Raw genomic sequence first — 11964 nt, forward strand, 5'->3', positions numbered from 1 at the left:
AAACGCATTTTCTAGACGAGGACAAAGTTAGGACGCCCTCCTCTCCTTGTGTGGCTAAAACGGCATGAGTGAGAAAACGTCTCCGTCTGAAGGTTTTACACTCATCTGTCCGGTCAACAACATTTCATTTAGTCTCTCTTCAGCAGTCCGGAGCGCTGAACTCAATATCGAACGATTTAAACAGCTCAAACCATCAAAGTGCTACAAAATGTCCAATAATGTCTGATGCGAGGGTCGTACGCGCTGACACGTTTTCTAAATAACATAATTACAGTAAAATCGCCAACCATGTTTTACCAAAAACCTCCATTTAGCCAAAAATATCCATGGATTACTGGTTTAAACTAACACACAGTGATGTTTAGAGCAATGCGTGAATGGAGCTCACTGTCACAAAACATCAAACAAAATATACCATAAAAAATAATTCATCCTTTTAATACGTGTATATGTGTGTGTTTGTGTATTAACGAAAGTAGAAACGTCATTAGACTGTCATAGTATAACACAAAACAGACTAAAATGAAGATATAAATTTGTTTTTTAATGTTAAATATGGACCTATTTTAAAATAAAGTGTGTGTCTTCCTTCAAAGTGGTGATAATAGAATGAGTTGTTTTAATACTTTAGCTTTAACACGATTTGTTTCTCAGGAAGAAAAGCGGATGCAGCCCGCTGCAGGTCACTAACGAGGGCCTCAAAACACAATGGCCAATAAACAACAAAACAATTATTACATTTTCAGGATTGTTAAAATTCAAAATTAAACATCAATATGTTGAAATACACTGCCTGGCCAAAAAAAAAGTCGCCACCAAAGAATGGTCACACTCTCTAATATTTTGTTGGACCGCCTTTAGCTTTGATTGCAGCCCGCATTCGCTGTGGCATTGTTTCAATAAGCTTCTGCAGTGTCACAAGATTTATTTCCATCTAGTGTTGCATTAATCTTTCACCAAGTTCTTGTATTGATGATGGGAGAGTCTGACCACTGCGCAAAGCCTTCTCCAGCACATCCCAAAGATTCTCAATGGGGTTAAGGTCTGGACTCTGTGGTGGCCAATCCATGTGTGAAAAAGATGTCTCATGCTCCCTGAACCACTCTTTCACAATGTGAGCCCGATGAATCCTGGCATTGTCATCTTGGAATAAGCCCGTTCCATTTGGGAAGACAAAATCCATTGATGGAATAACCTGGTCATTCAGTATATTCAGGTAGTCAGCTGACCTCATTCTTTGGGCACACAATGTTGCTGAACCTAGACCTGACCAACTGCAGCAACCCCAGATCATAGCACTGCCCCCACAGGCTTGTACAGTAGGCACTAGGCATGATGGGTGCATCACTTCACCTGCCTCTCTTCTTACCCTGATGCGCCCATCACTCTGGAACAGGGTAAATCTGGACTCATCAGACCACATGACCCTCTTCCATTCCTCCAGAGTCCAATCTTTATGCTCCCTAGCAAACTGAAGCCTTTTTTTCTGGTTAGCCTTACTGATTAGAGGTTTTCTTACGGCTACACAGCTGTTCAATCCCAACCCCTTGAGTTCCCTTCGCATTGTGTGTGTGGAAATGCTTTTGCGTTCACAATTAAACATACTCCTGAGTTCTGCTGTTGTTTTTCTTCGATTTGATTTGACCAAACGTTTAAGTAATCGCCGATCACGATCATTCAGGATTTTTTTCCGACCACATTTCTTCCTGGAAGACGATGGTTCCCCACCATCCTTCCAGTTTTTAATGATAGGTTGGACAGTTCTTAACCCAATTCTAGTAATTTCTGCAATCTCCTTAGATGTTTTCTCTGCTTGATGCATGCCAATGATTTGCTTCTTAAACAGACTAACGTCTTTTGCACGACCACAGGATGTGTCTTTTGCCATGGTTGTTTAAGAAATGAGGAGTTACTCATTGCATCAGCTGGGGTTAAATAACTTGTTGCCAGCTGAAAGATAATCGCCTATGCAGTACTTATCCAACAGGAGGCTTGTACCTATTTGCTTAGTTAAATCCAGGTGGCGACTTTTTTTTTTGGCCAGGCAGTGTATTTTTGCAAGCCTGTCTTGAGGGATGCTCTTATTTTCTCACAGGGCTGTACATGTTTCAAAAACAACCCAAGAACGCCATTTATACTTCATGAGCAACATCTGATCACTGTATGGAATAATATCCAGTTGTTTTTAAGTCTTTTGTGATGCAGAATGAAACCCGGATCATTTCATCTGTACTGGCTCAGTGCAAGACTCATTTGCAGCACGTCCAAACCGATCTGCAGCAGGATTCATTTGCAAACGACCTAGAGATTCTCTGACAGAAAGACTTAAGATAGAAGAAATATGAATTTATGTTACATTTCAGACTCAACGCAAATGTTTAAAGGGGCTTTCCAGGCACATAGTGCCATTTTACAGTGCAATCAAGTTACTATGTTAACTTCAGTTGTTATAAAATTGTTATATACTGTATGTCAAACTTGACTTCATAATTTAACGCCTTGAAATTGGGCCTCTGTCACTTTAAAAACTCTTCTGAAACTCCGCCTTCAGGAAGTCGTCACAACGTGGCTCCTCTGTTAACCCTTTAACGTTTTTACCGGCGTTGCACTGAGAAGTAGCTCGTATGATGAGTTCAACAGATGTGCAGCTCCACCAGGTGCTTGCTAATTGCTGCTGGCTAGTCTGAAGGAGCTGAGTGGGGGAGTCACGAGGGAGTGCTGCTCTGTGACGCGGAAGCTCATAGCCTTGGAAACTGCCACTTCTAGGGTGAGCTGTGCCTCAAAGGCGGGGCTAGGTCCACCCGGGCGTTTTGCACAGCTGATTGGTTGCCACGGGAGATTAAAGGATTTCCCAAACATGCATGAAAGAATCAATCCAAGCAACAATCCAAGTGTGTTTTTGATGTGGAAATGACATTATGACATGACATAAAACTAAGAAAACAATCCATTTTACATATTACTGCCCCTTTAACTTTTTCTTTTTTCCACAGAGGAACATTCTTCTTTATGTGACCGAAAAGGAACACATTTAAACATGCTAGAGGAGTTAAAATTAGTAGAAAAAAAAAAAGGACAATCTGGCTATGCCACCAGAGTGGTGGTTCTGATCGTGAGCCGATCCCAGAGGAGCCAGACCACAGATGTGCTGCAGCAGCTGGAAGTCAGACAGAACACCAGCAAAGCGTGACGGACCGAGTTGTGTCTTCACTGAGACATGCTCCCGCGTTGCACACTGCTCCTGAAGCAGGGCCCGTTCACAGTCTCCGCTCTGTGTTTAGCGCTGAGCTTTATAATCTGTCCCGTTAAACAAGCCGGTCCCAACTGGCCCGCCGTCAGGGGCAACGCTGAACGACTTGAGCAGGCCCTGAAACGATGCGACACGTCAAAACAAATAACCGTAATTTTGCTTCAGGATTTATGAAAATTTGACCTGATCTGAAACGTTGAGCTTTAAGTCGGCGGGGTTTGCATTTCTGCTTCAGGAGGAAAAGATGGCAGATTCATAAGCAGAAGGTTCTGACGCTAAATCACACACAGCACAACGTTACACCTGTCAACGTTTTGAATTACCATCTGGAAGCAGGATTAACTTAGCACTTTTTATAATAATTGTGTTGTAGTTTCCTTACTTTGTTTTTTACTGTTTGTATTGATTGTATTTATTGACAAAACTTAAATCATTTGTGTAACCTTTGTTTTTAGCGAGACACATTACTCATTACCCAAGAACAACAGATTGAAAATCACCTTTTGGCTAATTCTGGCACATTTACACAAATGTTCAGCAATGTAACTGTTACATATGTGATGTAAGAGTGACATGATGTAACTCTTCCAAAGAAATTATTAGCTTTATTAGTTAGCCACAACTGGCTAATTAATAGTTAGATTTTAGATTTCTGCAGTTTCAGACACTTCTTTAAAGACTATTGTCGGTTTTATTCCTCCAGCCGGTCTGAGAAGGAGCTTCCGACTCGGACGGAAAAGCAGCAGAGCCAGGAAATCTGCTCAGTTACGGAGGTGGAGCTCTGAGATTCATGGTGCAATCTGTCCCCGCACTTACATCGAGGTGGTACCCTACCATAAGGAGCCAAAGGACAGACACCGCCTCATTGTCCTGGTCGGTACGTGAAAAAAAAGTCAAAAATGCATCTGTATTCAAAGGCTGGATTTCTACCTGATGTGCATCAGCTTTGTGATATACTACACTGACGTACTGTACATAGTGAAAGTTGGTGGAGGAAAAAAAAACAAAACAACCCGTGGTGCTGTAGTCTGTTGAATTCTGCTTTATATCTGCTGCTTTTATGGCTAAGCAGAGAACACAAAACACCTTCATCCTATTTATTTAAATAAAACATGTCGAGCCTGTTGTTGATCAAAAGAAAAAAAGTAACGCCTTGATGAAGATTTATGTCTCCACTTTTGATCGGAAAAATGATCCCTTCCCATCAGACCCACGTAAACAGTGTCAGAAATCTGCGAGTCAAAATATATTGCGTTCACTTAAGTAACGCAGCGGTCCAACCCCGCATTCACTCCTCCTGCCAATCCTGCAGGTCTGCTCTGTGTATTTCTGAGCTCTATCTCCCCACAGGGAATTCCACTGCGAGCGCCGCCAAAGGTCTTGTTAATGTCATAATAGGATACAACTGAAGGTCACAGAAAAACCGAGGGGGAATAAAGCAAGGGAGGAAATGTGGGGAGTCGGAGGAAGAAAAAGTACATTTTGAGAAGTGAAAGACGGGACGGCGAGAAACACCAATAGCTGAAGAGATGTAAAAGCAAGGTCAGATAGGGAAGAGATAAAAGATAGCTGACTGGGAGGACAGAGACGAATGCTCATGAATCAGATCCCTCATGATGTCCGCCAGAAGGCGTATCATCAATCTGGAACACTTGAGACAGCTTGGATTTACATTTAGACTCCTTTAATTGAGTTGGGGCTAACCTCGACTCCGGGTCCCGTTTTACTGTCGACTGTCGCTGGGGAGAGTCGACATCGTTAGGTCATCATTAGGAATATATCGCTCACTTGCAATGAAAAGTTACAGACGGGAAAAACCCAAAACCGAGTCTCCCCTTTGCGAGACAATGAAGGCCGTTTCTAATCCAGGACCAGACGGAGGATGTTAAACCAAATTGGAGGAACATTGTTACCGTTTGCATCGCTTACACGTTTCGTCTTAAGCTAAAGACCTGTTTACCGCCAAACGGCGTGGTACGTATACCCTGTAGCTCTTACAAAGAAATTACGATTGGAGAGCGTCCAATGAGCCTGATGATAGTCCTCTGCGAGATCTGCATAACAGCTGTGGAGCACATCAGCACTGAAAGAGTAGCAAGTCCATAAACTGGATATTTGGTTATGCATCAAACTCATGGAACCCAGTGATGGAAAAGGCAGATATGACAGGAATCCTGCTTTTAGACTGCGTCCCAACAGAAACTGATACAATCTGGCTGCGCATCAATCCCGGCTGCTACAGTACTGAACATGTGGACGAATGCCTGCGCGTGTGTGTGGGGGTGTGTATGGGTGTGTGTGCAGATTCCGTCCTGTGTATCCTACATTATAACGACACCGATACTGCACGGCTTTGCAGATGGCACATTTAGATACGACGCTATGGCTTTCCCAGAGAGTGTAAGACCGATCAGACGGAAGGCTGTTTGAGCATCATTGTTCGAATGAAATCAGAGCTCCGTCTGTCTGACTTTCATTTGCTCTCTAATTCTCTGATGATAAAGACAGCTGTGTCATTTACCGTTGGGATTCGCTCAAGGAAAGCATTACCGCGCGGTGATATTGAGAATTAAAACCCACATTCAGAATACCGTGTTCTGATCCGTGTCTCCAGGGCCCAGCGGGGTTGGCGTGAACGAGCTGAAGAGGAGGCTGGTGATCTCCGAACCGGACCGCTATGGCGTCAGTGTGCCGTGTAAGTTGCACATCTTGAGGTTTCATTACTTTCGGCTTTTACGTCCTGCGCGGAGCGTAAATTCTCTCCCCGCGAACACAAAGCAGTGTCCCGTCTCTTTTCCCGTTTTGCAGACACGACGCGCGAGAAGAGGAGACAGGAGAGCGAAGGCCTGGATTATCATTTTGTTTCAGTTCAGGCGTTTGAGGAGCTCATCCTCAACCACAGGTGAGGGATATGTGGCACTACTTGAGCTGTTTGCCCATTGGGGGTCTTGTTCAACCATTCAAAGCCTTCTTACCCGGTTTTCTGCTTGCCTCACCGTGTCTGTAGGTTTGTGGAGTATGGACAGTACAGAGGTAACTACTACGGGTCGAATCTGGACTCGGTGCTGAGAGTGATGGCTGAAGGCAAAGTCTGCCTCCTTGATGTTCACCCAAGCGTAAGCATAACCCCAGCAAAAAGACGTTCACGTTCACTCAGTTTTGATGAACACGTTTCCGTTACAAATGTGCACAAATCTTTCCGCCAACGTCGAAAAATACAATTTCTCAATTGCTGTGTTTCCATTAAATAAGAAATTAAATTAAATTAAAATGTGGTGAACGAGCTTGTTCAAGCGAGAAGTCATTAAAAATTGTGGTAGCGACAGATGTAAACGGCTACATGAGATATATTCATATTTCAGCCATGGAGCTAGTGATCATCATCTATCAGAGGAGAGGTTGGCGTCTTATTCAGGCATTGGAGCAACAAACCCCTTATACTTAGGAGAGGCTACGTATTCTGCATTTTGGGGAATTTGTAGTTGCCAATTTTACAGAAGAGTTATGGATTCAATACGTTCAAATAACAAAACTTTTTATTAACTGTGCAAAGCTGTGAGCGCTCAGGTGGAGCCAGCTGCACTTTGTCCAACAAAACACAAACCATCACCCTCCTATACTTCCTGTCATCGTTTTCTCCAGTAGCAACATCCGGCTGTTGATCACGTGACTCGTGATGGTTAAAAAAGTGAAAAACCAAATAAAAAAACATGAATTCTTTTCGAAATTTCAAAATGGCATGTTTTTATTAAGCAAATTTATTTTCGTAATTGCAATTTTTTTCACAATTTTATGGTTAATGGAAACGCAGCTACTGCCTTGCAAAACTAGTCATATGGCATTTTGTCACATTTCTATCAGATTAGTTTGTTTATTTTTTGAATAAGTACATTATGCTTCATGTACTGCATGAATCATAATGTCAAAACTTTTGTTTTACATATTCCAGGAAGTGGAGTGGAAGTAAAAACTTATCAAAATTCCCACTCCTTACAAATCTACTTAATCTCACATTAAACATGTATCATCCATACATATAACAACTAAACCAGTATACTATAGCTATCCCATTAATATAGTATATATTTAATTTTAAAGTTCAGTATGAAAGTTTTATTAAAAATATTTCTCGGAAAGAAGATATTTAAAAAAAAACACCTGTATTCTTAAAAAATATATTCTTTTAAACATTCTTTATATGCACTGTTTACTGCAAATGAATTCATGTAATTTCAGTAAATGTTAAATCTGAGGGTCCTCTTAAAAATATGAGAACACCAAGGATTATAAATTCTTTTGCAAGGCACTGTATTATTTAACACTGAGCTGCATAAATCACAGTTTTAGTTTCTCTGGTATTTTTCAACTGGAATAAAGTTACTGGCATTTTCATGGCTTTTCTCCAATCTCATGAGGATGTTTCTGATTTTGACTGGTTATGAAAGAGTTACCTGAATCAGAAGTGGATCATGAAAGCGTACAAAATAAAATAAATAAATAAATTAACAAAACTTTTCCCTATGAATTGCAATTTCTTCCACAGTGTAGCAGTTAAAGTACATCGACAGACAAGAGATGCTCACAAACCATTAATCCTCATTTCTTTTATGCGTTCATCTGACCTTATCGTTTCTCTGTTATTTTTTCCCCCCCTCTGCAGAAAATAAAGCACGTTTACACTTCTGAATTCAAACCATACGTAGTGTTCGTGAAACCGCCAAGGATTGAGGAGCTTCGCCTCACCAGGCGGAGAGCTAAATTTGTCTGTGATGAAAACAGTACGCAAGTCAGGATGTTTTCAGTAAGTACATATGGATACTTTTAGCCTAAGCTCCAAAGTGAGCCTGTCGGTTCACATAACAACTTCACACGTTTAATTCTAGCTATTATTGTCACAAAGAGAGTTTTCTTCTTATCTGGAGAGTTGAAGAGTATCCAAAATGGTATGCAAGTAGTGGTACTCAGTGCAGTTAATACTTGGGTGGGCTTTATTTTGGCACTAGTAGGTAGCTTCAAATCTAGCACTGCTAGCATCGTTAGCCAGTCATGGCAATCTCATGTTAGCAAACTATAGGAGCCAAATATGTGTATTTTTGTTTTTTTGGTCTCTAGATGGGGCTGTGGCCTCCACTACATGAACCAAGAGGTGACAGGTAGTTGACAAGTGTTGAACCTGGAAGTGCATAAAGGTTTTTGACCGCTGTGGCGGAGTCATTGTTAACGCTGTTTCCGTGTATCGTGGAATAAATGGATTTTGTTCACAAATGGTTCATCTGACTGGAACAAATTTGGAATTTGGACTAAAAGAAGGTCTCTGGGATTGACTTTACAAGCGATCAACAGGTAAAACGTTAGCCGCTCAGAGCGTCATAACTACGCAGCAATGGATCAACGCATAACTAGTGCAGTATTAAACTGGCTAGTACACAAACCATTGTTTTTTATGTCATTGTAATTCCATTTCTGTTTTATACAAGTTACCCAAAATTTTGCTACATAAGCAATTTAAAAGGCAGTCAAACATAGATGCAACTAGCCACCAACCTAACAGCACATACCTTTATATCTGGGGCCCATAATAACATCGTAAGCTAACTTTACCAAACAATGATAGAAACTAGATAGCGCTTTGTGAGACAGAGTATATTATTGATGATTAATGTCACAGACCAAAATAATGTGCCTAGAGTTTTAATACCTTTTTCTTTTTTGCAAAAAAAGAAAAACATCTGTAAGGTGTGGTGTGCATTTGTATTCAGCCCCCATGAGTCTACAGTTTGTAAAACCACCTTTTGGTGTAAATGTAGCACCGTTTTAGGGTGCTACATTTACACCAAATGTAGCACCCTAGATTTGGTGCTACATTTGGTGTAAATGTAGGGTACCCATCCGTACCCATCCTAGGGTCACGGATGGGTATAATCCCATCCGTGACCTACCAATGTTGGTAGGTTTTCCGACCAACATCGAAACAGCACTGAAACTGGATATATGAAGTCAGGTGCTTATTGCATGCCTTGAGACTTGCAGGCCGGTGTGGGGGTTATAAACCAGGCACACACCTTGCGTTGACCGTGTAATTTGCTTCTTAGACACTTTCAAGAGACAGGAGACATTATGGGTAGTATGCGGGTGGTTTTCTTGGTCTTGGCTGTTTGCCCAGAAAAACGTTTGCATTTTTGTAGATGTGCAATGTTTCTAGGCAATGACTGAAAGCAGGTGGTGGTTCAGTTTATCTTGTAGGATTTTCTCCCCCCTCAAACAGAAGCATATAGATTTCAAAGTGCACATACATTTACTAAGAAAGACAAGTAAGCTTTTTCCTAATTGATATATGGCTTTACATTCACTGTCGGACTCTGTTTGTCCGTGTGGCCCTTATTAGAACCGCGATGCAGCAAGGCTTTGGTGCTTTGCCCGACACCAACAACCCAAACCTTCAAAGAGTCCGAGCCAATCCAAAAAGTCTGCTTTCAACTCGAACCACATCTGGTCTGAAAAGGTCTCATAGCCATTACGCGGAGCATGTAACTACTGTGGCATGCCTCCCCAGTGCAGCTCTGCGGTCATGGTTTTGTATCCTGTTGTGTTTGAGTACTTCAGGTTAAACTAAAACAACCATCATCAACAGCGAGGGCCTCTGTGAAAGCAGGTGTTTTAGCGGATTGCTGGTTTGGAGAATACAGGTGTGTTTTAGCAAATGAAAAGACATTAGCAATGACATCAAAGAAGCAATTGTTTGTTGCCCGTCAGTCTAGAATGGGTTACAAGGCCACTCATACACTAAGGAGATTTTTTTCCCCCCACACATTCAAGATAGTTGCCAGTCTTCACATGGATGTCCGGGAGAATTTACCCCAAGGATGGTCTGGGAAATGCAAAAAACCAAAGAAACCAAAACTTCAGTTGAACTTCATGACACGACAATCAGAAACAGGGGGAGTGAGTATTGCTTGTTTGGAGGGATTGCCAGAAGACGACTTCATCCCTTCAAAAGCAGATTAAGTTTTGGCAACAGCAAAAGACAGAACATTGGCACAAACATGTCACAATATCTGTCGAGTATGGTGGTGGAGGAGTGATGATTTGGGCTTTTTCTACAGCCACAAGACCACCAAATGAATCATGGAATTAAGGGTCATCTGGGTCACCAGAGAGAGCTCTGTCCAAACTGGTTTATATACAATCAATAAACCAGTTTGCACTATCTACTGGGGTCAAACAACGCAGTCCATTGACTGATTGGAGAGTTGGTTATAATACACAATACACTTAAAAATGTATTACTAATTCAAGTTATTGCCATTGAAATTTGTTCTGTTAAGTAACAAATCTTGATACTGTAATTTTTGTTTACTTGAGGTAAGATTTAATCTTTTCCAATATATCTTTTGTTATTTAAATGTGTATTGAATTTTTAGCAGAGCACTAAAACAAATAGAACAAATAATAGGAAAGACCAAACCAAGCTGCATATACACATCACACATTCACAACAAAATTTAAGATTGTAAACGCCACAAAACACTATTTGTCTTTAATTTTTTTAAAAAGCAAAAGTTATAGGACTCCTGTCAGTCCTGTAGTTTGGCTATCAATAAGTCAAAATAATTAGGTTAATCCGTTTTTATCCATTCCCTAAACTAAGTTCTATCTTGACGTTTCTTGAAACTATTCAGTACCAAAGCAAATGCATATTTGGACGTTTTTAAGCAAACATGACCTGCCTCTAGAAAGCAAAGCTGAACAGGTTCAGGCAAAGTTATACCAAGCCATTTTCCCGTTGTTCTGATTATTTTTTTGCCAAATAGGGCTGAACTAAAGGACCAGGCCCACATTGTATGAATAAAAGCACCTTCAAGACTCTTCCATTTTTCCAGCACAAGCTGTTCTCCAGTACACCCACTTTAAAAAGATGATTAGGTGTGAAATAATCACGGTTAAGTATCTTATTGTGTGTCAACTTTCCTTGTGCCTCTCTTATGAACCATCTAATATAGTCTTAGAAGTAAACCTTAGAATAAGGGTTAACTTTTTTTTTTATACCCGTTTTCCATTTTTCTATCTACTGGCGTCAAACAACAAAGTCCGCTTATTGGGGCACAGAAAAACATGGCAGCTAGCGACAAGCTGGAGACGTACCAGCACGCCAACATTTGTCGTCAAACCAGTATGACGTTTGCCCAGTGAGAGTCCAACTGGCAGTGGAAACGCTGTCCGTCAATAGTGAGGAATACGCCGGAGATAAAAAACAAATATGGCGTCCGACCGCTTAGTGGAAACAAAGCATTCGTAACCTTCCTTTTTTCAGGGTGCTCAATTTGTCGGGGTTGTTTTTTCTGGGTTCACAGGAGGAGGATTTTGAGGACATGCTCGACCAGGCTGAGACGCTGGACAGCCAGTACGGCCACCTGTTTGACAAAGTGATCGTCAACGGAGACGTCGCCGCGGCATTCAGAGAGCTGAAAGCCGACGTCGAGAAGCTGGACGAGCCAGAGGTCCAGTGGGTTCCTGCGGCGTGGATGCGCTCGGCGCCAACAAAAGCGTGGAGGAGCTGCAGCAGCTTGACTGGCTGGATTTGAGCGGGGATTGCATCAAATATTCCTTAAGGCCCTTTTTAAAATCTTATTTAATATAGTCTCCTTAAAAGTGATGCACACTATGTTCCTCTGTGCATAAGTACCGCGTTTGAGTTGAATAAATTTGGATAATAA

General features: G+C 41.4%; 1 protein-coding gene across 4 annotated transcripts in view; it reads left to right on the forward strand.

Annotated features, from left to right (window-relative positions):
* Positions 1-11964, forward strand: part of LOC116722125 (MAGUK p55 subfamily member 7-like) — a 28815-nt gene extending 16851 nt beyond the window's left edge. For 3 of the 4 annotated variants that reach the window (XM_032566286.1, XM_032566281.1, XM_032566284.1), the window contains 6 exons: positions 3954-4127; positions 5865-5945; positions 6059-6152; positions 6258-6366; positions 7911-8051; positions 11602-11964. In XM_032566286.1, the coding sequence (XP_032422177.1) occupies positions 3954-4127; positions 5865-5945; positions 6059-6152; positions 6258-6366; positions 7911-8051; positions 11602-11832 (830 nt within the window). In that variant the 3' untranslated portion in view covers positions 11833-11964. The remainder of the gene's footprint in view (positions 1-3953; positions 4128-5864; positions 5946-6058; positions 6153-6257; positions 6367-7910; positions 8052-11601) is intronic. The other variant, XM_032566285.1, reaches the window with a different exon arrangement.

The sequence above is a fragment of the Xiphophorus hellerii genome, chromosome 6, assembly GCF_003331165.1.
Source record: "Xiphophorus hellerii strain 12219 chromosome 6, Xiphophorus_hellerii-4.1, whole genome shotgun sequence".
Taxonomy (NCBI): Eukaryota; Metazoa; Chordata; class Actinopteri; order Cyprinodontiformes; family Poeciliidae; genus Xiphophorus; species Xiphophorus hellerii.